General features: G+C 40.8%; 1 protein-coding gene across 2 annotated transcripts in view; it reads right to left on the bottom strand.

Annotated features, from left to right (window-relative positions):
• Positions 1-27,351, bottom strand: part of GTF2E1 (general transcription factor IIE subunit 1) — a 52,606-nt gene that overhangs the window by 24,981 nt on the left and 274 nt on the right. Inside the window, exons 2-3 of one of the 2 annotated variants that reach the window (XM_037389717.1) lie at positions 24,329-24,419; positions 19,808-20,285 (exon numbers count right to left, since the gene is read on the bottom strand). In XM_037389717.1, the coding sequence (XP_037245614.1) occupies positions 19,808-20,255 (448 nt within the window). In that variant the 5' untranslated portion in view covers positions 20,256-20,285; positions 24,329-24,419. The remainder of the gene's footprint in view (positions 1-19,807; positions 20,286-24,328; positions 24,420-27,351) is intronic. The other variant, XM_037389716.1, reaches the window with a different exon arrangement.

Raw genomic sequence — 27,351 nt, 5'->3', positions numbered from 1 at the left:
CACCACTGATGACTGTTTAGTAAGTGATTGCTAACACCAGTTTTCCTTGGAAAATTTGATTCTGCATCATCGCTCTCGTTCTCAAACCCTTCCTCTCTTGTTTCTCTTGTACCTTTTAGCCAACAGAATGCCAATTTTAGAATATAAATTTCCCACTATGCTTGTGCTGAAAGCCAGTAAACCAGGGGGACAGTAATTTAAGGGTACCAAACTGCACACCACTTCTGGAGCCCTGTACTCCCCACTGAAACTAACCCATCAGCGGTACAAAAGCAGTGTCCAGAAAGAACTGGTTCGATACGCAAACTCCATGCAACAGCGTGCATACAGACAGAAACTACGGCTCTTTTAGAAGACACTGGAATCACTGCAAATGATCAGCTCAACTGCCCTTTTGCAAGCAGAGCAGTGATTTACGAGCTGTGAGGTACACTTGTCCCTTGCTGCAGTAAGGAACAACGCAGGCTGCCCAGTCTGAGTGGTTGCGTACTGTCGGGATCCTAACCAGGAGGCTACTGCCTGGAGTCAGCGACCCACGCAGCCGCCGGCCTGGGCAGCAGCTCTGTGATGTGCTGCCCTGTGCTGCACACACACCCTGGCCGCAGGATAAACCTGAAAATCAGATGTCAAAGTTAATCATATCAGAGGACCCCAAGGCAGCTCTCGCACTGGCAATTACACCACCATGTCTTTATCTTAAAGTGAAGCAGCATACTGTCATGCAAACTTTCTGTTGCTCAGCAGAAGTCAGTAAAATTTTCATCAAAGAAGCTCCTGTAAGAACACTGAAGACCATCATGCTGGCAAACCTCTCCATGCATGGGGTTCTGAATATTGTCGTGCACCCAACTGGAGGTGTGTCCCATGCTGCACAACATGGGATTCCCAGCATCAGAGGGGTTGTAAGATCATCCATTCCCCCTTTCTTTCTTGTTAGTTCCAATAAATGATACTTTAATCAATATCTCACAGAGTCTGAATGCTTTTCTTACTTGGATCATAGCAAACACTTGTACCAGTGCCTTACACATATGGCTGACACAGACCATCTGCTAACCTGTTTAAGTGAAAGTCACAGCAGTGTTTTTTACTTTAACACAATATTTCACGTCTGACTTGGCACTGAACATCTCATGATGCTCTTGTCCTGTTTTCCCCATCTTCAACAGACGCAGGCTGAGGAGTGTAAAATTGCAGACTGATTTTTACAAGAAATTCTTGAACCTCACGTTCTTTCCTATTGCTCCTAGCATGCTCACTTCCAAGGTATGCTGTCAGGTGCACACTCACCCTTCTAGCTAGCATGAACTTGCTGATCTGAAAGTGGGTGGAAGACAGCTTAATCCAGTTTGAATTCATTTAAGTGACTGCCACTAAAAAAAACCCAAACCAGTAACATTCTTGGTCCTTTGCACTTCTAAGCAATTTCGGGAGTGAAGACAAAACATTTACAGATGAGGAATGTTACTAAAAGCTACCTTCACACTCAGGACACTGACCAGAATCCGAGACATTTGTCATGTCAGTTTGCTATAGGTGGTTTTAACAAATCAAAATAAAGCACAGTAGAATAATAATGATTACCATAAAACCCATTTTAAGATCAAATATTTGTTTTTATAAATAAAAATGTTTTTTAAAGACTAGTTTTACTAATGAAAACTAAAACTTAGTAATTTTTTTTTTTTATGATAGTTCAATGTTTCTCCTGGATTGGCCTGTTCTACACAAGAGTTTACCATATACCAGACAGTATGTGAGCAAAATTTGAACATGTGCCAGTCTTCCAGAGTCACAGAATGAAACTGGCATTTATATGGTGCACACGACAGGTAGAGAGGGCTCTTCCCACTGGACTTCAGACACTTAACTCAGACAAGAACAGAGGGGCTACTAGTCCGAACACAGGGGCTCCCTTGACTGGCAGCGCAGAGAGCAGCTCTGTTACAGACCACTTCTGCCTCGGTGTCCATGTCTGGTCTATAAATGCTTTAAGTTAGAAAAGATGAATACCCTGTCCAGTGTCAAGGCCCACTTGAGAGGAATCCCTCGCTCTCCTTTATCAAATTGTATTATTGCAATACTTTTTAAGGACCTGCAAACACACTTTTAAACAAAACCAACAGTGAGGCTAATTTTGGCTTCCTTACGAAGTCTTCAAAAGAGTAGAGAAGTTAGCCGCATCAGTTTCCAGAACTGCATTTTATTTTAGCAATAATAACTAATGAAGAGTGCCACCCTACATTTGGCATTTTGCAACACAGGCAGATGAAATGTTTTACAGTTTCAAACTATGACTTGAGAAGGAAAATAACAACATCGCAGCCTTTCAGGTTTTCTCTGAGGAGATTTTGGAAGTCTGAACTCAGAGTCTCTTCATGGGTTTGTCACCAAGTTATTTCCAATTAGGAACACATCATATACATATCCATGCAACTTAGGTTTACATATTTATCTAACTTTGCCAGACCTCGCTGTAACATTGTCAGTTATCGCCATTAGAGAAGAACATTGACAAAATTATTAGTTCTTTTTAATAAATTAATTTTGCTGCCTCTAAGTGCCAGCATATTTTAACATTATACATGAAAATACAGTCTAATGCAAGCGTACACTGTCTGATACCGCATAAAAGGCAGTCAACTTTTGCAGAGAAACAACATATCGCATTTCTTCTGAGAAGAAAGGGCATTTGTATGTTGTGTCAGATGCATACATACAGAAGAAATAAAGCTGTCAATCTACCTTAACATTGCTAATTTACTGGTGTTTGAGTATCGGTTATTCACTCTGTTTCAATCAAAGCCAGAAAGCTCCAGTACTGTTCTGTTCAGATCTTTCATGTCCATCACTGCAGTAACTTCTAGATTCTGATGTCAATAAATTTTCTTCTCTGCTATTCCTTGCCTCCTGGAATATATGCATTTTTGAAAAATCTAACAGAAACAGCAATCCCAGAACTTATCTATTCTTGTATTAAACATACTTTTTTTTTTTTACAAAGCAAGTTTCCATCACAAATTTCTCTTCCCACTCAGATCAAAGGTCTTTCCTTATTTACACAATCCAGGATACTCTCTATGACTTTTTTATCAGCTTTCCTTTTTACGAAAAAAACACCTTCCCTACATATTTTCAAATTCATTTTGCCTCATTCACAACAATCTAGGGAATGAAGCAATTTGTTCTGGTTCCCTTTGAGCACACAGGGACCAAGGGGTATTTTGCCTTACAGCTAGAACTAAAGGCGGTGAACAGAGAATAAAAACAAAAGCAAAACCCCAAAGCGCATAACCTCACTCTGCTGGCATCTGCAAAAAGATGAGCTTTTAACGGGAAGTAGACACAAAAGCAATCACCCCAATCCCAAACGAGAGTATTCTCAATTCTCCTTGGGCACAAGATGAAGAACAACACTACAAAGTTAGTGGTACCTTCCCTGTGCTCCAAGGACTACCTTTCAGCTAGTGCGTCATGTAGAAGTCACAGCCATCTCCATTTAATCTGTTCATTGTCTGCCCAATGCACATCCAAATAGATTCACAAAAACACGGTGATACAGGTCAAAGATGCAAGAGAAACCTCTCTCCACTTCACAACACAGTATTCGATGTTTAAAGGATTTACTTCAGGGTCAAGGAAAGCCAAACAAAAGATTTTAGAGGAAGCAAGAAGAAACATTCGGATTTTTGACAAAAGCAGTCAGGAAGAGATCAAGGTACTTCATTAAAATCCACCCAAGTCTTCTAAAGAGCACAAAACAGTGCTTATCAAATCTATAAACAAATCCAGAGTCTGATTTAACCCTTAAGTAACAAAATTATAATGTTCTGGATTAAAAAAAAGGGAAAAATTCCAAGACAAAGATCCTGACACTGGACAAGAGACTGGCAGTTATCTTTGGAAGGGAGGAACTTTGAAGGTCCAGATCACTGGTCTCAAAACTTTTCTGATTGCACACCCCATCAGTAAAAAATTTTGAGCACACACCCCCACTATGAGGATATTTACTTATAAATTACATACATGTACTACTGTAATAGTATGTTATGTACATTATAAAACATACACAGAAATAGGATGAGACAAAGATGAAAAAATGGTTTATGAGTTTTTTACTAATGGTACAAAACACGTTTTCTTCATACACACCCCCAACAATGGTTTGTTTTTCATGCACCCCACCTGGGAGACTGCTGCAGATGTACAGCCACCTCTCCTTCCCGTTCCCAAGGACATCATCTGCTCCCTTGCAGCACAGTAAGGAACAAAGGAACAGCATTCAACTGGAGCTAACACGAGAAAAACAACTATGGCGGCAGCGAGCCCTGCGACAGGCATTCAGGATCTGGGGAAGAGTGGAGGAGGACGGAGACTCATGGCTTATTTTGTTAGGGATTACACTTCATAACACACTCAAGGAAAACTGGGTGCTGGTGGAGGCACGGAAAAAAATTTACTTGTATCGAGCAAACTGAGCAGGAATGTCAGTCATTACAGAACGAAAAAAAAATGAGTGTAATCCTAAGCTTTGGAGAAGCTAAAGGATAACAGGAGAAATGGGAAGCAATCTATTTGGATTGAAGGAAGGAAGTCCAGTTGTTTCGTATGCTCTGTCAGCAAACTAAAGAAACACAGTCTTGATAAATTCATCAGAAAATGACTGCATAACTGGTGGAGAACAACACTTTAGATACAAGTAATGGTTCACTGTCAGCCTTAGAGGGCATTTCCAGGTCTATTCTGGTTCACTTCTATGTCATACTCTCCACTAAAGACTTTGATTGTAGAACTGTATATGCATATGCAATGCACTAATGAAACAAAATTGGAAAAGGTGGCAAATCCTTGGTAGAAGACACAATTGGAATGAAAAACTGTCTTCATAAACTACAGAAATTGTCAGCAGTCAACAAGACTGACGTAAGTCAAAAGACTTACTAAGCTTACTAAGTCCAAAGCATCATGCTTTTTATACTACTCACCCAAACTAGCATTTTACTTTCTACACTGCCTACAGAAGACCATTGTGAGCCTTATAAAAGCACCTTTGGATCTGCAGAATAGGTATGAAAACAGTATGTCATATCACTGTTCAGACATTGCAATATTGGGGCACTTACAAGGACCTACACAGGCAAGATCAAAGTGAATGCCTATGCTTGAGACTGTACCACTAGGGATATTCTCAAACAAGGTAACTTCTGAGTAAGATACCAATTCCAAAGCTTTAACTGCCATAACCTGAAAAGAAAAAGCATATCACAAAATATATTAAAGGATTTTGCATCACAGCTGACAGCAGTTCTTAAATGAAGAGTCATCACAAGTTGAGGAATCAATGTTTTGACACTGAGAAATTGTATAGCATATCTGTAGTAAGCAAACACTGCCATTACATTAAAGAAAGTGACTTTATATAGCCTTAAGAAAAAAATCCCAGCAAAAGCATCTTGGAAATTCTTTGTCACACAAATTCTGATGCAGGCAGTGATCTGAGAAGGAAAAAAAAAACCCCAAACCACATAAGTGAATTCACAGACACAGACTTCCAAAACCGATTTCCTGTCTCTCAGCGTTCAGAAGCTTACAGGGTCTTAATGCTCCTTTCAAAACTGATTATAAACAAACATACAGACATTAATTGCAAATCTCTCAGCTCTCACAGAGAGTTTCAAATAGAAGGCCCGCTGTGCTGTTTACTTGCTTTTCCTTTCTCTCTCCTTAAGTACGCATTCATGCTTGGTACCGCAAATGCTTGTATTGGAGCAAGCAGAACTGGCGTGACTCCAAGGTAAATTGCCGTTTTGCTGTTACAAATGCATTGTGCACAGATTTAACTTGTATTTTACCAGATTTGATTTAAGCGAGCTAAAAAATTAAAATTCAAATAAAAAGGGGTTAAGAGAAACAAACCCTTACTTCCTTTCCTTCACAGGTGGAAGAGCAGCAGTGCAGCAAGGAACTTGAATTTCTGATATAATTCATCACCTTTACTCTGAAGAGGAAGAAGCATGAAAGATTCATTTTTGCCAGAGATCATAAAGTCGCTTCAAATCCAAGAGAAGAGAGAAAAACAGAAGAACCTCAGAAATTTGTAAACACTTGTTTGTAATTTTGCCTTCTAGTTAAACATAATACAAAGATGGAATTTTGGAACAGTGCTGAAGACTAGCAGAGACTCACTGGTACTTCTGAGGCATCAGTCCTACTCACATGGGACACAGAGGCCCAGAGTTGCACAGAACTGGAGACCTGCAAAAAATACTTGGTAAGAAAACTTCTGTTTCTAACTTCTGTCAGTCTAACCAGACAAATCAAGCAAGTGCAAAGGTGTTATACATTTTCCATTTTGAAGATGGAGAACCCAAGTATCAAGTCATAAAGTGAGTCATAAGTCATAAATATGGGTATGTGGTACAAGGGGCATCTCTGGAGCTCCTGCCCAGTATGTCAACCTGCAGATTTCTGCTGTAGTATCTAAATGAGTCATCCAAGGAATATTAGGAGAATCCAAAAGGTGCATGCTGATGTGAGCACGGGTCAAGCTGAGGCTTAGCCACATCTTCCCTGGTTACACAACTGAAGCTGTTCGTCCCCATGTTACACTATCCACTGCGGTCTTGACAACACACAAGGTGGCAAATCCTCAACGCTGGAATTCCTGAATATATACTACAGATTCAGATGATGATTAGGATTACATTTTGGAAGCAAGTACTAATGGCTGAGGAGCGCAGCAGCCTTCATTGCTTGAAAGCAGCACGTTTCTGTCTGCTTTACAATTTACTGATTTTGTGGGTCATTAACCTTCAGCTCCAGGGAGGTTAAGATGAAACACCAAAGCACTTACCAGTGGCAAGACTCTTGGCCAAGAGGAAGGACTACAGGCAGGACTGAGGAACTCATTCCTCAGCAAAAACATTCCAGTCTGGACACCCAATGTTCAGTTATCACATAAAAATATTTGGGGGATAGCAAGCAGGTCGACTGTATTGAGCACACACAAATCTGCTCAAGTTAAATACTTTAAAATCCCCCAAAGAGCCAAGTCAAGCACAGAACCAGCCCAAAGTTTTAGCTGATACAACATCACATACAGGAAGTGGAGATGATTTCCTCTTTTCTGACAATTTTAAGATTTTACATCAATATTTTTATATGCACACATGGATCAGCCAATTTAATTATGTCTGTTACTACCTTCTCATATGAAAAAAAAACATGTTGGGTTTTTTTTTTGTTTTTAAAAATGATGTGGTCTGTTCCCAACAATAATCACATATTCCTGTGATCTTGTTCACAAAGCAAGAACCACTGAGACTGCCATCTCTCCATTTCAGCTTGAGTGAGGCATCACAAATCACCTAATCCTTTGTCTTTCATGGTCAAGTTACATCCTTGTCCTCCACTCACTGCAAGATCCTACATGTACTTCTTTTCAGGTTTGAGGGTAGAAAGCAAACCCTTTTTTCATCAGTTTCACCAGCTCAGTGCAATTATTATGGAAATTAAAAAGCAGGCCTCTCTTCTCTCAAATCCAGTGAATTACATACAGAAGTTACTAATCTCTTTGCAACTTAGAACTACAGTATTCAGGCATTCCCATAATCACAGACATCAGAGTTTATATACTCAAGTTGTGCAGTTTAACTACTAAATGCATTTATCTACTTGTCAACAAGACTGTTTTCAGGAGCAGAATCGTTTAGCCCTTTTTCTCAGCCTGAACTCAGTAAACTGGATCATACTGTTTCAGACTAACAGCAAAGGTAATCCAGAAAAGACAGCCTGCCTTAGCTCCACTTGTAAGCACAACCAAAGAACTTATATTAGCGACAGTTAAGTCCCCAGGAACAAGCAGGAAAGTAAGAATAAAACTATATAAACAGCCCAGGAGAAAGAAAATTTTTGACTGCAAAGAGGGAAAATTCTTCCATGATGCAATTTTAGACTGGCATTTGCAGAGCGGTTTTGTGTTATTGAGCTTTCTCCTGTTCTGCCAAAGCAGCTGCCTATTTCCTTTCTACACCCAAATTTCCTTTAATCATCGAAGACAGGATGCTGTGTTCTGACGAAATGCCTTTCCTGGCCATCCCTGGTGGAGGGAATTAAAAGCCTTGCCAATCTTTTGAAATGCAAATCTTCACCAAGTAGGTTTCATGCCTCTTGCTATTCTTGCCTCTCCCTGAAGGGCACCTTAGGTGGAACAGTGAACAGTGGACTGTTTGCTTATCTTCTAAAATGATTATTGTCTTGCACTTGCAATCCTCTAATCCCTCCATTTTCCTCTTCCTCTTTCCTCCTCCCCAAATCTCACATTTTTCAAGCAAAAAGCTTTTTACCTCTAGATGGCAAAAAAGCTTGATCCTCCAGCAGCAAAATCATTAATTCTCTTATCTGCATAGCCACTAGGGCTCACTAGAATTTCTTTCTTCAAGTACTATTTCTGGTACCTGTTGAACCTTAACAGAATAAACATTCAGCCCAAATGGTTTTTTTTCGTGTTAACAACAGAAAAATTCTTTCTCTGTCCCTTTTTTGGAGAGCATGGGCAGGGGAATAGCATTTTAATTAAAAAGGAGGAGTACAATTAGAACGAGTAAGAAGCACACAGACCATAATCTAATGTATGGCAGGAGAAAAGAAGGTACTGAACCTCCCTTCAAGGGAGCAAGAAACTGTCAATTTAAAGACTCCTAGCATAGTTTTGGGGGTTTTAGATCAATTTCAGCCCATGGCTGTGGGGGATGATGCAGAGAGAGACATAATCACCTCTAAAAGTGAAAGATAAAAGTTTTGTGCACCAGGACAAAGTTATCCAGATAAAATCTTTTATGCTGCAAAATATTCTCTTGAAGTCAGTTATGAGGACTGTATTGAATCACTAGAATGGTTGAAGCAAGACTGAAAAATACAGTGAAAACACATATTTAGGAACAACTCTATACTGATGGATGTGGAGTTGAGAGGTTTTTTCCTTTCTCTTTTAGGAACAAAAATTAAGAATTTTACACTATTCGACAACGATAGGTTAGTATCATTAAGAACTTACAGATTCTAACATCAAACTTTCAAATTCAGACAGAAATTTTAATTTTCATAGCCGATAATTGATTAGCAGCACTCTTAACAATACAAACCTTATTTTTTGCTTTATTTCGTAATGGAACTCTGGAACAAAAAAGCAAGCAATGAATGTATTACCTACATGCATTCCGCATTGCGCCCATTCCTCAGAAAACACAGTGAGAAACACAACAAACTTGCTTGTGGAACATTTTTGTCCCTTCAAATATTTTAAATACAAATCTGTTCAGCACTGGTGTATACAGTGGGTTCTCCATTTCAGTTGTGCAAGTTCTAGATGTACACCAGGCTGTCTGCACTTCTGATTAAAGAAGGCAATGCCAACCAATATACAGTCTGTGGGCAAGGAAGGACGCTCCAGGAGAATTTGCACTTGTGTTATTCCTGCTGTCTTTTTTCAAGAGTCTCTTTGCTGCAAACATGTGTATTGGGCCACATTTAAGTAGAACCATCCAAGTATAGACCCCTTGTGTTGGCTGCCTTGTAGGCCATGTGCCCAGGTTCAGAAAAAGCATTTCTGAGACAATATTCCAAATCATACACCAAAGCTTTTTGAAATGTGCAATGGCTTCAGACACAGCATAAGACCAGAAGGCTAACAGAAGCAAAGAACATTTGCTTCTCTTTATAATCCACTCAAATCCTTGGACAAGCCTCCCAAATGCTGTGCCTCCATTTCTCCATACAGTCCTTACCTTTGGTCTGTATTACAGTCTCCTTACAGTCTCCATACTGACATTACCTTTACCTACAACTCTGACATGCACACAGCTTCCCAGCAGTTGGTCACTCTTTGGAAAAACAGCTGTGGAATTTCTTGCCCCAAAATGTCACACAAGATGGAAGGAACCAGCAACCTTTTATCAAAATGAACTTCACTATTGCTTTGAATTTAAGATTGCTGTTGGTACCCTCAAACCCACCCACCACGTTTAAGAACCAGACTGAATCTGGCAAGGACACAAATAGTTCTTATTCTTGGAAATGAAGAAAAAAAAAAAAAAAGGCAGATTTTGTGCACTGGCAGGGCACATGTGGATGGCAACAGCAAAAAGTATGTTTGGCATGTAGGAGGATGGCATTACTGCCAGCTGTCGAGCATTTCCATTAGGGAGCCTGCTGCAGTTTCACTTGGCATGCTCCTGCAAGCAACTTCATCCTCACAATACTCAGCTATTGTGAAAGCTGGCTAGCAGCAACCATCCTCGCTGGAGCCCCTGCAGCACAATTGAGCAGCCGACTACAGAAACCCCAAGTTTCTCACTCATTCATACGATTGATATTTCTTGGTAAGCTGGGAAACCAGTCTGAACTGACATGGTATCAGAAAGAACAGCTTGAACGTTGCCAAAGGGGAAACTGTTAACTTTTCAGACAATGTAACAGATTAGTCGAAAGGATATTTGTCCAAACTCACAGATCAAGGTTCAAATGTATACCTTTTGTGTACAGAATTAAGTGGCAATAGGAACCAACTTGGAGCTTTTCAACACGTGATAATGTACATTGTATGTGGAAAGCTAAATGCAAAAGAATATCCCTCCCTCCCCCCAAAAAAAGAAAAGCCAAGAAAAAAACCCACTCCACAAAACCAACCCACAAAAAAAAATTCCTGAAACAAAAATGCACGCCCCACCTGCAAGAATGACCCACACCAACCTACAAGCACTTTACCAGACCGGCAAGAGAAAGATTCTTCCCTTGTTTTCCCACCCCTCAGAAGTAAGAGATTTCACTCTTCTGCCACAATCACTTTTCATCAGGTTATTCTCAAATTAAAAAAAAAAAATCAAAGAATAGAAAATTACTTCACTAGACATAGTGAAAGTTAGGCCCACCTGAGAAGGCACCTTCCTTTAACAAGAAGCAGCTGAACTTGGAACACTTTTACCTTGCAAGGTATAATAGAACATCTTAGCTTGCAAGTTGTTACAATTTCTACTATGTCTGTACAGGACCTACTTTTCACCCTCAAAAAAATACTATAAATCTCCAAACACTCAAACCGAGTTAAGTCAGAACTCCTCTAACCATGTAACTGCTTCAGCAAATCACTCTGGGCACCTTCCATTTGCTCTAGAGCTTGTGTACACGTTAGTAACGTTCTCTAGACTCCTACCATCTACTTGTTTAAATTGCATGTTGGTCAGGGCTCCCAAAAAACTCCTTCAGAGGGGCAGGAAGTTTCTGCTGTGTGCCTCCACACAGCAGACAGACACACACATCTCTGGTGCAGAAAAAAAAAATGATAAAATAATAATCCTTAAGTAAAATACTTCCTCTTGAAGAAATACCTGATGGCCACAGATACTCTGCCTTTCCACTTCATCCTCTAGAGCTTGTAAAAAGTTGCAGTAAAGCTGACCAAATCTGCCTAATGAACCATTTCATGGTAAAGCCCCTGTTACCACCAATTGTCGTTGGTAATTGTGTTGTTGCCTAACACATTTCACTGTTACCTCACATGACTTACCATGTTTGACCATTGTAACGATAGTATTACTATGCCATCTCACCACTTGTCAGACAACACCGACAATACATCAATGCCAGGCCTGACCCGCAGCATGTGCTGAAAGACTTATTTCATACAGGATGGACACGCTTGGGCCTCTAACTTCTGACTTCACACCATGCTGTTATTACTCTGATCTTAATTTGAAAAACAAAAATACACTAGCTTTTTCTGGCCAAGGATCAAGTACATCTACACAAAGACAGTCCAGGGGCCTAGTCAGCAGTTTAAAATACATTTCTCTAGAGCCCTGTATGGGATACAAGCTAATAACCTGCTGTGGCCCCTGGCAGAGCTCGTCAGCGGACAGTGGGGCACGCAAGGTGCTCTAAGGGCACAGCAGTGCTGTAACTCTTGTTAATAGCTATATTATGTATAGTTGTGGAATAGCCACTTGATCACAGCCTGCAATCTATATGTAGAACTGCCTACGTATATATTTCTTGGGCATTGTTTAGGTAGCAAGCTCCAGCAAATTCAAAAGGTATCAACCAAATTTGCTTCTGCATTTCGCAACAACAACATTAATCTACATTTTATGGTACAGTCTCCCATTCCTGCTGACCTGGGTTTGCAATTAGAGAAGGGGAGCAATTTAACATTTGATGTCTTAAAAAGAAGAAGAAAAAAAAAGTACCACCACCTTCAGAACCACTTTGTATTATGTAGAGGAACACAGAGTTGCTCATTCATCTCAGTGTGCTGACCATTTTTAGCCTATCTAAATTAAAAATACTCTAACAGACTATTTGAGCGTTCAAAGACATTTCTCTGGGAAAGGTAAATTAAACATTCAAAAAATGGACTGCATGAGACACATCAAATTATTGATCGTTCAAAAGTGCCAGATGATTTAATACATACTCAACATAAAATTGGAAAAAGAAGAGAGGAATCCTTCCCTCTTCCCAGTAAGAGCTATTTCTGTTACAGCTCATATGCACAACTCCAAGCTCAGAGTTCTTTCTTCTGTCCTGCTGTGGATAGATTAAGCCAGACAGTAAGCAGAGAAAGAGGGAATATCCAAAAGAAGCTCATTAGTAATTATAGAAACTTTTTTTTTTAAAAACTTTAACCAAGAAGACTATGCCAAAATACCAAGTCAACACACTCCACCCTCGAATTGCATCCAACAGCAGAGAGACTACAACACAGGGTTCTCCAGGAGCTCCTGATCTGACTTACAGATACCCGTGCCTCAAAGGATGACACACTTTGCAGATGGTATTACCAAGGATGCAGTTTCAAAAGAACAGCAAGTTAGCGGAGTGAGATAGGAATGCTGCAGTCCAGCGTTCATCACGGCAAATGGCTTGGCGATATTCACAGATTTTACAGAGATGTTCTTGCTGTTATCTATTTCAATTTGCAAAGCCAAGAGAAAACTTAGTGATAACCTTTACTTGAAGGGCAATTATTTCCTGCATTTCTACTAATAAAGTGTCCTTTGCAGATAAAAGATGTATCAATACTGTAAGTCAAGGCATGCACTTATCAGATATATTTTTTTTTTTTAAATCTAAGAGACACAGCACACCAGCCAGAGGTCAATGTGGAATACAGGGAAGTGACCAGCCAGCACTCTACAGGCAACAGCTTTTCTGAATTATTGCAGTGACTCGTGATCCTCCGCTCTGATGTTCTACATGGCACAAGCTCTAACACTACTTTCACCTATTTCTCCACCAAGCTGAGAGATCTGTGGTTATTAGACTAGACTGTTACCTTTCAGACAGGGTGTCCAACCTGCACGGAATGAGTTCAAGTTACAGATTTAACCTACACATCCCCTTTTAAGTAATTAAAGAGTATCCTTACTTTTAGAAAAACATGCATTAATTCTGATGGGTTTTTCTCAGTTTTCCCTTCTCTGTGGCTCCAGGCCTTATCAAGCTGAGGCAGAGTAAAGCTGACAGGAATACTCTTGGAGCTTTTGCCAGAAATTTGAATAGAAACAGAGAAACTAAGCAGAGCATGGGCAGTTTCCTTCTGCTGGTGTTTGCCAAAAGCTCTCAGTGGCAGCACAGACAAACAAAATGGGCCTGTAAAGTCAAGAAAAAACACACTGATGGGTTTACATACACTTGGAAAGCTAACAACAATTAAAAAAAAAATCTTCACAGAACTTGAAGCTGTTCAAACCAGAACTGCTCTGAATCCCTTCTTTTTCAAGGGATGTCTCTGGTATGCCAATTTACAAAAAGACTTTTTAAGTCCTGATTTTGGCTGGTAAAAAGCTGTAAATTGTTGTAGAAGCGATATCATACAGCACATGCATGGCAGTACATGGTAGACAAAGCTATCCAGAATGTCTGTTCTGACAATCATTGAATCTGATAAAGGATAAGAATAAGCAGCATAAAGATCAACTAGGATTGACTACATAGTGTGAATATATAGAATAAATAGCTCTAAGGGATTTATTTTTTCTAATGGCTGGAAGGGATAGATCACAAAAAGAGGTGTACCAGAAACAGAGGTAAGACCTCCACAAGAAAAGGCAAGGCAAAAAAACAGGGAGAAGGGGAACCATAAGAAAAAAAAAAAAAAAGGAAAAAAAAGAAAATAGACAGGACAGGCTCAAAAGTAATTTGAATCAGATGAGGAAGATTTTAAGCTAGTGTAGAACTTGCCTGAGGAAGTAGAAGTTCAAAACATGAGGACAGATGTGTTCTGAATAGCTCGCTTGGGATGAAGTGAGAAACTGGGCAGTCAGAAGAAAAAGGCAGTAGCTCTAGAAGTCAACACATAAGACCAAAGCAAAAAAATCAAAGAGTAGTCAAATTTCTAATCTCAGTAACAGGGCCCAAACCATACAAACGCCCAGCCGCATCCAGGCTGCCTGAAAGTGATATAAGGTGCCTTGTGACAGGCACAGAAAACCAGCCTCTGAACACACTACATGCAATTCTGTTATGAAGTACACAAATTACTTGTGAGAGGCTGACAGTAAACCAAACCGGGTTAAAATGAAATTCAACATCTTCCCTTCCCTTCTATAAAACCGATATTGCCACCTTCAATCTCTTTCCAAATTACATTTCATATCAGCACACAGAATAAGAAGGGGATCCAGATAGGCAGTATGTCACTATTACAGTGCATCTTCAGGAACAGTATGATAGCCATATCCGAAGTCATTCAACAAACCAAGAGCAAACTGTGGGAGGGCAAAGAGTAGACAAGTAATTAGCTGCTATGATTTCGAATAACAACAAAAGACTCTAGTGATTACAACTGCAATTAAGAACATCCCAACATCATCTTCCTGATTCATGTCACCCACTTATCTTCCATCCTTTTCTTTCCACTATTATTCTCCTCTTATCTAACTGAATGTTATGGTGAAGACACTTAATGTACATAAGAGAGACCAACTGTAATTACAATTTACCAATAAGATCAAGATTTTTCTTCACAGCAGCAAAAATGGAAGAAACACAAGACTGGATAAAAATTATCTTGCATAGGTAGAAAAGAACAGAGGAAAAACTACTTCACCTAGCCTTATATTTTCATCCTAACATTGAATTCACCTGCTACGCTGCCGAGTAACCTGATACAGTTTGGTATTGGGAATACCTAAGGAAATCTAGGGCTGAATAAGTGTGATGCGCTGCAGGATGTTATTTCTGTCACTCCTGCTCTTCAACCCCACTCTCCCTTTTGCAGTTTCTAGTCACATACTTTCTTTCAAATTGACCTTGAATTTGACAGTCAACTCCAACTCTACACTAGATTTACAAATATGATTAGGGTATGAGAACAGGATACATCAGAGAGACCTTCCCCAACCAGATCCAATTAATCAGGCTACAGAACACATATCCATGTGCATAATTTCCAGTTTTGTGACATTCAATAAATTAATCAACTCAAGCCCGTACGCACAGAGAAAAGAAGGCAGCTCCCTCTACTGGGTGAGACAACGCAGCTCCTCCTGTGCTTTCCCCACATGCCACAGAACAGACTTGTGTGTATTTAATTCTCCAAGATTATTTTTTTTTTTTAAGTCCAATCCACAAGATGGCATAGAGTAATTTATATTGCTCTGCAATTTCAGGAATTGGCCTACAGAAACCATATTTCTGTAGTTTCTACATTTAAAAGCACAGAGAAGAAAATTCTTTCCACAGGTCTACGTAAGAGGTGAAACACTTGAAAACCGGTGTCCCTTATGTCAGTGTCCACTGCCAGCCTAGGTCTGGGAATAGGCAGAGTTCAGCAGTGTTATTCACAGTATGCATTTAACATCTCGCTTTTTTTTACTGCTGCTCAATTAAACTCTTGTACATCACTGCCCCAAGAGATAGCCCTTACCTTGTTTAAGGCCGCAGCTTTCCATCTGCATGTGGCTTCATCACAACAGCAGCTGCAATGCAATTGCTAGCATGCAGAACAGAGTACGAAATATCAGAGCACAGGTACAAGTGAAAGGCGATGATGTGTATTTCAAGAAATGTCTGCTCAGCCCACAACAACCCAGCCTGTGCTAAACCCCACCAAAGGCACCGCCAGGTCAATAGCACACTGCAAATCTGCAACCTCTTCAATCAGAAAGTTCGCCTTTGCTACGCTACAAGCTTCCATAGCAAACTTTCACAAAATAAAAGCAGGCTGGGTCCAGGCTGCACGCCTCTAAAAGCAGAAGTTACTTACACTGTTTCTTTGGAGACAACAGTAAAAACTGCCACTGAGGAGAAAGTGTGGTATCTGGAGATCTGTTCAAGCTCTTCATTCAGGACAGATCGGGGTAAGATTCATAACCCAGGCACACCATGCTAAGAGGGGGCAGGCACCCACTGGTCATACAGCCAAGAGACTCCTCCAACAGCACACATGTTTCTTTTCACTTCTCAAAAGATCCCTTTGCGATTTGGAGCTGCAGCAAAACTCTGGGGTTTTTTGTCACCTTTTCACCATCTGACAGTTTCTTCAATATTACATGATTCCTGTCCTTGAACTTCTTACAAGTACCAGACAATACTTGTTCAACCTCTGACAGCACAGCAAGTTTCTGGAGCTTTTTTGGGTTGAGATGTTTAATGGCAGAAAAAGGGACAGAGAAAAATCGTATAATACTTCTAAAAACAGAGAGATCGCACTCTCAAACTAACATTTATGCCATTTAAAATCACCTTAGTGGCAAACTTGCTACTCTGTTCAAAAATATTTTTCCAAATTAACTGGATGAACAGCAACCAAAGCACATCTATTACACACCCTTCTTACTATCAATTATTTTCTCTCAGTAGATACATTTCCACCTTACAAAAACACCAACAATCACATCTCCTGAGGAAAAAAATGAACATGGAAGTTTATTTCAGAATTATTCACAAATCAAGCAAAGCGCTAAAAAACCCTCCATTTGACAGCTGGTAACCTGTACGAAACAGATCTCTGCTAAAGCCGAGAGACAGACACAGGTGCTGTGCTAAAAATGAAAGAGCACTACAGATTGAACTTACGGACAGCTCTTCACAAGCCCTCTTAATTCACAATAGAATGCAACAGAGTGGCTACAGTCATAGAGAGATTCTGGAAACCTCCTAACCATCACTAATAAGGAAGTGCAAGAGCAATAACCTCCTCTTCTAGCCCTTTTGTTCTACAACATTTGCTCAGTTCGCATTTAAGTGGTAACTAGGGAAGAGGAAAATGAAGCAGAAGAAAACACAGGACATCTAAAGCATCCCCATCTCCGAGTGACAAGGACAAAAACCAGACAGTGAAACTGGATGTCTTTTAACAACAAATTGCCAATTTAAGTGCAGCTTGGTCTAGACTAGTGCAGAGGATGTCTTCCATGCTCTACCTGCTCCATGGACTACAACTGTGGCCCTGCAGGCCCTTTAACTCACAAAATTTTATCAATTTGAGCTGCTCCTAGACTGCAGCCAGGTCAACCATGACGCAAATCCATGTGGCTTTCAGCTACCCTTCAGCAGTGGTACTGCCAGAAGTTTCAAAGAGTGGGAGAGGTTTACGTATAGCACTGATAGGGGCTAAAGACATCCTTGGAAAAGGGATGCTACCGGCTGTCTAATAAACCTTGTTCTTCTACATGCCTTGTCCTCACAAGCTCCCTCTGTGAGAGGCCCAAAGGAGTCTCCATTCTTTTCCAATACAGAATTGTGCAGACAACACAATCCACTGTAAGATAAAGCAGTCATTCTCACTAAAAAAGCAAACAAAATTGCCCACGTATTTACTCAGAATGGAAACAAGCAGCTATCTCATGATTTGGAGACAGTGTGAGACCATCTTACACAGTAACTGGAGAGCCCTATCCAAACTGGTATTCCTTGTAAAAGCTCTTGAGAAACTACTGTATCATCATGCATTGTTGAGAGGAAGCTATCATTGACTTAGAAGTCATATAAGGAGAAATAGAATATACATAAATTCTAGACAGGTATGTTCTTACTGAAAGTAAGTGAAGGTAAACTGGCTATCTTGTTCTTTGCCTTTACACTGACAGAAACCAACTGCTGGGAATTGCTGGGGAAACAGCAGTCAACCTTTCCTTCCATCAGCAAAGCTGCAAAACACACTGTGTGCCAGCGAGTGATTTTGCACTGTGGAGACAGCCAGTGCCTGTACTGCACACAAACATTTGGTTGACCTCATCAGTTCCTGGAGCACATGCCTTGCTGTTCAGAGCTGAATCCCAGCACTATTGTGTCCTGCACCTCCTCAACAGCCACATCTTTGCTCTTGGAACTCAACACCCACACAGGCTGCGAGGATTCACCTGCAAAGTGGTACAGGTCCCTCTGGGATTAGTTTCTCACACTCCCCACTGCATTTGTTCTCTGTGCTGGTTCCCCACTCTCTCCTTACTGAAGGAAACTGCAAAAGCACTAATTCCCATTGAGCCCAACACCCACGACTGCAGCTGCCACAGATGATCATTACTGTAGAGACTACGTATAGTTTCCACACACAGCGGTGAGTATAGAAGATCTGTGCTGGTTTTGGTGCTCCATCAGGGAGCAACTTTTACTCAGAGAGCTGTGCTGGATTACAGCAACGACTGTTACTTGACCTAGTAGAATCTGCTTCTCTAGTACTCAATACAATTGTCACAGTTGTTCAAATAAAAGGAGTTTCACAGCTTTTGATCTTTGGAGGCAGGAAAGAGGGCAAATGATAGGCTGAACATTTGTTGGGTGTTTGCCCTTCTCCAAAGCAGATCAGGTACCAGTACCCTAGACGGATACCACTAAATAGTGGTACCAATACCACTAAACAGTGAATTTTTAGTTTCTTATTATAACTGACACAAAGCAACACACTTCAATACCTCTAAGAGCTCTTCTTACTTTTCCATGAAAATAAAAAAGGAAAGGTCAGATCAGGACAAAGAATTCAAAAGGAAAAATTTAAAAGTAAAGAAACTAATTCAGAAGGTGGAACCCTAACACCCAACCCCTGCTCCTTGCCTTCCCCCCAAAATAATCCCAGATTAGACTATCAAAATGGGTTCTCATCAGGTGCAGATGTTCTTCCTTTTGTTCCCTAGCACAGAAGCACAAAGTACTTGGGCTGCCCCTGTAGGCAATGACACCCAGAAAAAAAATCTTGTTTCATATGCACGAGACAAGACATGCACCTCAACTGAGACACACACTTCAAAAAGAACCTTGTTTACTCCAACCACAGACAAGCCTGTAATTAATTTCCTCTAACTTTTGTGAGACTGCCTTACACTGAGGAGACAAGGGTGTGCAGTATAATGAACTGGCTAGAAGAAAATTAAATAGTAACAACTCACTCCTTGCATGACCATGTCTAAATTAAAAAATTTTTGCATACCAAAGTCAACTACACATATGCCCTCTCTGCAAACTACCGCTAAGTCATACAGCTTACAGGCAAGAAAAGGTTATACTGAAAAAAACATCAGCTTCCAACAAGGACAGACTGCCTTATTCACCCTTGAATTTATTGCAGTAAGACCTCCACCTCTCTACTGCTTGTCACTCAAGCATTTTACCAACATTGCTGTTTGTCTGTACAGACTTTATAAGTCTGTATACATTATTTTTGTATCTTGCTCAAACATTTACCACCCACAGAAACAGAGTGCCCTCTAGCTCTGGCTGAACTCAAGAGAATTTTGTAAGATGCTGTTTTAAAGTCCAGCACTTACAGACAAAGGAGACAGCAAGAGCATTCCGTTATCTGTACTCTTACCTGTCCTGGGGTCAAAGAGCTGGTTGGCCTCCAAGTCTGTGAAAGTGCTGAAGCAAATGGGACATTTAAAAGAGGCGCGATTGGTCGAGTCTCTTTCATCCGTCTCAATCCTCCTCCTCATGTGGTCCAGCTTGTACTTCACCACATTAACCAGAAGGCGGTAGTTAATGAAGTAGTAGTTATGACGGGTGGTTTTCCCATCTGGAGCTGTCTCTACCCTCATCCTGCATTTGATGAACTTGTCACCCTTGAGGGTATTGAGGACAGCCCGCAACTGCTTCCTATCAAACTTCAGGAGCTCTAACATGTCCTCTTCCTTCACGCAGGGGTTCCTGATGAGAATGTCCAGAGCCAAAGCATGTTCAATGCCATAAAAGCCACGCACCACATATTTGGCAAGGCGTTTGAGAGCTGCTGGGACCTCAGTGAGGACGTCTGGGTCAGTCATAGCAGATTCAGATCTCAAGCTTCATGTACACTGCAATGAAAGACGACAGATGGACTCTTAGCTAGTCTTCTAACTCCAGAAGTTTTAATTTATCTCATTTAGAGCTAAAAGAAAAAAAGGAAGGGGTGTTTTCCATTTCTCTTTCCCAAGCCTTGCACTGTCTCCTTAGGTATTAATAATGCCAGTGCTACAGAAATAGAATTAGAAGACTGTACCTCCCATTCAAAACAAAATGGTGGAAAACTTAAAAAAAAGCACACAAGAGATTGGTACCATAACATACAGATTTCATTTCTACTCAGTCACAGCCAACAGAGCTGGAATAAGAAAACTATCTTGAAGCTGAGCTCCAGTAGACAGCTTCATGATCAGCTGAGACTTGTAACTTGGGAGAAGCAGAAAGAGGCTAAGGCAAGAAAGGTCCTAAGACAGCCCGTGAGTGGAGTTGTCTTACGGCCCCAGCTGGTGTCACCTGACCACACTGTAAGTAGCCCTGCCTGCTTCTACTCCTCAGATCTGGGGGTATCGCTGGGCAGAGATACCATGCGAGGACAGCTTGCTAGTACAGATTGATGTGCATTCAAGCAAAAGCTCCCAGCTGCACAACGTTCTGATGCGTTCTGATAAACAGACCTTAGACAACAGTCTGCAGCATGAAAACTGTTAGCACTACCAACTCCTACAACACAGGCTGCTTCAGCCTGGATCTTAGATGAGCAAATAGGTCTTTCCAAAGGATGGATACTTCATTTAAAGTGTCTCACATTCAGGCCTTAGAAGCCCATGGATACTATAGCACAATAAAGGAAGTAAAAATCAGGACTTGGTGAGCATTAAGAGACAATATGTTTAAAAAGAAAAAGAATATTGCATGAAGCATCCTTTGAGTTACTTATCACAATGTACCATGCTGTCTGACCAGACAATAATTTCTACAGAAATACTGTATTTTCACTTTATTTTTCTTCACCTTAACATCAAATGGCACAAATGCTTGTTAACAATTACCAACCATCATGAAATCACACAACGCTTCTGTGACATACATGGGACATATAGGATGATACCATGCAAGGAATTCCTCATGTTGTCACCCCCACCACAGACACAGCCAGAAATCAAACCCCAGCAGACAACTAACAGCACTGACTCTTCTGAAGCAGCTGGTTTTGTTCAGTGGAGAGAAAAAGGGAAGCGACTCTGTAAGACACAGAGCAAACCCTTACTGTCATTTCACAGGGTGGTTTTGAGCATTTTCTCTCCACACTTTCAAGTCTATACATCTGTTGGCAGTAACAAAATTCCCTTCCACTCATAATGCACTGGGATTTCTATGTATGAAAGGTTCAAGATAATCATGGCGTATTATAGGTGCTTTTGAAATACCTATTCAGGGGGTTATACTTCCAGTTAACTTCAAATAAAACTCTGAATAGTCTTTTTCAATATGAGACTTCTATGCTAGTTTAAGATATGAATAACCATTTATTAAGAAAAAGGTTCCTTCAATTGAAGAAAAAGTGCACACCTTAATTTGTTTGTCACTGCTAAGCAATTTTATCTGTGAATGAATATCATAAATAGTAAAACTCTGCCAATTTCAATTTTCTCTTCCATTAGATGTTTCACATACTGTATATGTACCTCCTCAGCACTCAAGTCTCAAATAAAGGATAGAGAAGAGTGACAGCAGAAGAAAGGATCTGGATGGGTATCCTATTTTCTTCATTGCTATCATAAAACCTGTAATATCCTTTCTGACAAAACACCATTACAGAACTTTTCTATACCCCCCACCCCAAACACCCCACTGAAATCACGAAGCTCTACATTAAACGAAGCAGCTGATGACTCACTTCCATCAGCTAAGACCACTCAAAAATCCGTGATCATTTATCGCAGTAGACTGCTTGGAAATCTATTTTATTTTAATTTTTTTGGTATGAGAAACACTGCCCTCTCAAAAAACTGTAAGTAACACTACTCACTGAAGCTTTGGTTCCCTCCAACCCCTACCCTCCTCTGCAACTGAGGTATGTTCCTCTCAAGGGTTACAGCCAGCGCAACTGCAAAGCAATTAGGCTGTGGACAGTGGAGCTTAACAGGAGGTAAATTAAGATTGTCCTGTCTTTTCTGCCTATGGGTAAGAAAAAACCCCACCTTAACTCTTTCCTTTTAAAACACTTCCTTGGTTGAGCTTTTCTTTTTCTCGTAGGGCTCGATGGTATTCACAGTGCTCAAATTGAAAAGAACTGAGCCACATCTGTTGACTGCTGCTGTGCAGGCTCAGGATAGCTTACAGAAAACAGTGCCTGGATGCCCAGCCCTAGCTTCCCTTCAAGGAAATTTAATAGAATATGTTTATCACAGCATGAATTAGCCATGAAACAAGTACTTCTCGAGTTAGTCAGCTTTCTTTTATATGGCAGATGCATTATGATTTATCTCACACAAAGGACAGTTTTAGAGAGCTTTGCGTTACAGGTGAAAGCATTAGCAATAAAGGATGCCCCATTGTGAGTTAGCCATACAGTATATTTGAATCTCTAAGTCAGACCCAACCTGAATACTGTCACAGGACATTGTCCTTGAAAATCCATTTCATTCTGTTGGTGTTTTTACAGTCTTTCACTTACTTAAAGATAAATCTTGCTTTTGACTGGATCTGTCAGCAACATACTGATGCTATAAAACAATGTCAATGCAGAAGCAAGCCAGAAGCTTTCATTTATTCAAATTGATCTTTACATTATATACTGTGCTTAAACTCTGAATGAGATTTAATCAATTTTAAATAAAACCTGGCACCACAGAAGAGATTTAAAAAGTCGGATTTTGAAAGGCAAAAGGTTTTTAAGTGCTGATCTAAAAAAAAACCCCAACTAACGAAGCAAAAAAACCCTTCTCTCCACACCAGTTCACTGTCCCCTGAAAATTCCTTCCAGAAAAGCTTGGTGATGCAACTAATCCACGGATTAAATTCTAAATCCTGCAGAAGACAGCCTTTGTGTGAGCCAACTGACTGACTTGTGTCAGTTTTTAAAGAAATAAAGGAATAAATAAAGCCACCAAAGATCACCCTTCATCAAGCTTTGCTACAAGTTAACAATGCTGAACACAAGGAATTTGCCTCTAAAAACAAACATGGAGACACATTCAGCAAACACCAGTTTTTATATTACATTGAGGCCTAATGCCAAACTGCTCAAAAGCTTGAACAAGATCGGTATGGTTGGATGAAGAACATATTCTACATCATTCTGGAAAACGACGTTCTCACGTAAGCTACGACAGAGAGCAATGGCACAAGAGTGAGCACATACCACTGCCAGAACTCACCAGGCCAGGGCCTAACAAACTGCTTCTCTGGGACAAGCTGACACCCAGCCCACAAAGAATCTCAGCCTACAGCATATGAGCTGCAAATCCTTGCTACCTGTCACCGTACCACCAGGCAAGACCGACAGTGACCCAGCTCAGAAGCTGCAGTCCAGTGCCACGAGTATCAGTTTAAAATCCAAAAGCAAGGAACCTTACCATTGCATCCTTGAACAGTGATTTCACCTTTCCTCCAAGCAGTAAGTCAAGCCTGAATTAATTACATGTGCAAAGAAGTATGATAACATCTCCTAACAAGGTTTTAATGAACGTGAATCTTTCATAATCACGTCTGTACTGACCTAAATAATGTATGAACACCATGGACATGGTCAGGGGGAAAAAAATCAACCAGAAACAAAAAAGGAAGCAGACTGCTCTTCAGACTCATTTGGGTAGAGAAACCCTTTATAACACCCCAGATCTCTTCTGGGGGAAAACTTGGGAGTTGTAGGGTTGGCTGGGAACCTACACCTATCAGACATACTTGGAAAGGTGCTTCCCATTTTTCCCCACATCTAACTTAAATTGTTAGCATTCTTTTTCATTAAATCTTTGAGACCAGATTTTGCTGATTTGTTTGGAAAACCTTTCTGCGGGTTCTGCCATCAGATTTAAAAAGACAAAAAAAATTATTTGCTTATACCACTGACATTTTCTTCAGAAAAATCAAAATCAGATTATGAGTCCCTCACCTGTAAACATGGCAAGTACAACAAGCTTCTGGGAGCCAGTGTGTACCATATCCCACTCCAGCAGTCACTTGCGAGCAGCAGATCCTTCGCTCTAATTAAATTAAAATTATTTCAGAAGATTATGAGGTTAAGCTGAGAGGGGCAATTTTGAATCTTCCTGAGTACAGGCAGGGAAGGCACAAATTTCAGAACTACAGTGGGAAAACATGCCATCAAGATTTTACATGTCTGTATGAAGTAACCTCAGACACTACTCTATCTTTCCAAAAAATGGCAAAGAACCTTCCATTTTCCAGTCTGCTTTTTGTCACTGTTCTCCGTAGTAAGTGGATAATCTGTGCAACACATCGCTACTATCCAGAACTGCCTTTATCCCACATCACTTGCAAACCCAAAGTCTTCTGGTATTTTATCAGAAGCTTATTGAATTCCATTCCCTAGAGACTTCAGGAGCATTGCTGCTCAGCCTTCCTCCTCCACTACATCTTGATGAGAAATCGTGTATCTTAATTTCAAGACCTACCCTGAAGCATTAAAGGAGAAGAGAAGAATCTGCTTTCACTCAAATCCTACCTTCTTGTTGGCATTCCATAAACTGAAACCAAGAGTTCACAGGTATCAAAGGGGTTTCTTCACTAAAGATGAAAATTTGTGCTACAGCTGCACACAGAAAGGCTGAACAGCCTGCCTGAAATTAGGACATTTTCACCTAATTTCTTTCACAAGTAAAATATATGGAACCCCACATGATAAGGATGCAAGGTCTGACCATGCAAGGCAGAAATTGGAACAATACAGGCTTGGGATGTAATTCTCAATCACATTCATAATCCAAGTCCAACATAACAGCAAGATGTCAGTAAATTAAAGGACTACCTACGCGCATGTACACAAACAGATGTAATATTGAGAAGTACTTCAAATGCACATCAGCATTAACAAACTATTAACAGTTATAGCTGCAGGGGAAAAAAACTTGGAGTGCACTATTTATGGAAGGCCAAATGTAGCAACTAGAATAGTGCAGGTACAGTTTCCTGTCACAAATTATACCCTCCATCCCACAGAGAAGTCTTTTTCCTTCTCAGTCTTCAGCCACAACCCCTGCCATCATGTGCTAATTCTGACAGTTGCCTATTCATTTAGCAAGGTAAATCAAGTTGATAAAAGTGAAAAACAAACATGTCAAAAAAAAAGTAGCATATTTTAGAGGGAAGCAAGAGGGAAAACTTCAAGAACCGAATCATTTATGTTACTAGACTAGAGCCTACACAAAACAAAGAGAAGAAAGAATGGCTAGGGATACAGAAACATGAGCTTTCCCCACGTGGTGGCAAAGACACTATTGAGATGACTCAATTGTAATGTGAAGCCACTAGCACATTTTAACCACGGACATCAGAAACTCTTAAAATTTATACTTAAATCTGAACATATACCAGCAGAAGAACATCATTTTGGAGACATCTCAGCACTGGCTCTCATGTAATGAAGTGGTAAGGTTTTGGGGCTTTCTTAAAGGACAAAAAGAGCATTCCTGATGAATATCAAGCCTAAGAAGTCATGACTACACTGAAGTACAGGGGGCTTAGCCCCAGCATCCCTTTTAAGTTTCCGATGGGAAGAAAGCAGAAATTGTTTTCCATACCCTGGATTCAATGAGACCTAGAACACCACACTTATGTGAGTGGTATTGTCTAACTGTCAAGAATTTCAGAAAGACAAAAATTTATGAAAGTATTAGGTTCAGAAAAGTTCTAGTGCATCAGGGTGTAGCAAACTAGTCTATATACTAAGGATGTAAGCAATAAAGAAGCAGAGAAACTAAGTAACAAGATATCAGGCTAGCTTTAATTCATGTAGTTTCTTGTTCAGAAGAATTCCCTAAAGCATCCTGTGTGAAAGCAAGCTATAAATCTTAAAGGAAGCAGAAGGTAGGAATGAGATTCGCACATCATCCCTTACAGCTGCCAGAAGGGTATTTGCTCCTCTCCCAAGGACATGGCTTTGCCCTCTCCCATGCCAGCTCTCACACTCACAAGACCTTCCTGTGCACCAATTTGCATGACTAAAAGGTAGAAAAATACCCTTTCTCCCCCCCTCCCTCCTTCTACTAGTTTTTTTTGACAGTTTAATCAGCTAGTAGGAAAGTGTGATGAGCAACAGAATCAGCAGATCTAAGAGGATGCCAGTGCAGAAGAGATGAAAGAAGAGCCTCCTCCTTTCATGGCTGAAAAACATTAAGCCAGCTGTATTTCATGAAAATGCACCTTAATGTGCACTGCTGAACACTCTCTGCAAAATGCCCTTCTTCCTTATTCATTCTGAGCCACTTGTAAAAATACAAGTTTGGCAGCTGTACTCATTTAACAGCTTGGTGCCATTAGATGTGATGTTCATCTGCCCCTCAGGGAACCAGCAAGCTCATGAAGCCAGAAGAAAACTAATGCACAAAAAAAAATAATAAAGATCTTCCTGAGCTAGAGAACTGAATGGTAACCTGGCAAAAAGCAACGAGCTAGGTTTGTTATACTGTTAGTTACTCCTCAGATTCTTGCATCTTCCCTCAAATTACAAGTTGCACAGCCTCCCTAGGCTACAGCAGCAGACTACGTTATGGCCAAGTGAAGGAGGGAACCCCTCCTGCTACCTGCACAGCTCCCTATTCCCTGCCCACGTTTATGTGTTGAGTCTGAAACATCCGAATGTGTAGGCTCCTGCAGGACAAGAGACTTGAGGGCTCAGCAGGTCCTCCTAAAAAAACGCCAACGAAAACACAAAGAACCCCCCCAAACCACGCAAGAGGAGAGGCAGGCGGTGGGAGGGAGCTGAAAGTGGTGCGAGGGCCCGGGGCAGAGGCCCACCCGGACAACGTGCGGGGAGCACCGACCCCGTGCCGGCGTGCTCAGGCCCCCAGAGGCGCCCAAAACAAGGGGGGGGCGGAGCGCCGGAGCGGGGGCTCTGAGGGCCTCGGGCACCCCCGGCGGCGGGACTCCCCCAGGCGGAAGGGGGGAGGGGGGCCT

This window comes from Falco rusticolus, chromosome 5 (assembly GCF_015220075.1).
Source record: "Falco rusticolus isolate bFalRus1 chromosome 5, bFalRus1.pri, whole genome shotgun sequence".
NCBI classification, from domain to species: domain Eukaryota; kingdom Metazoa; phylum Chordata; class Aves; order Falconiformes; family Falconidae; genus Falco; species Falco rusticolus.
The sequence above is the reverse complement of the archived record's forward strand: the minus strand, read 5'-3'. Positions and strand labels throughout refer to the sequence as shown.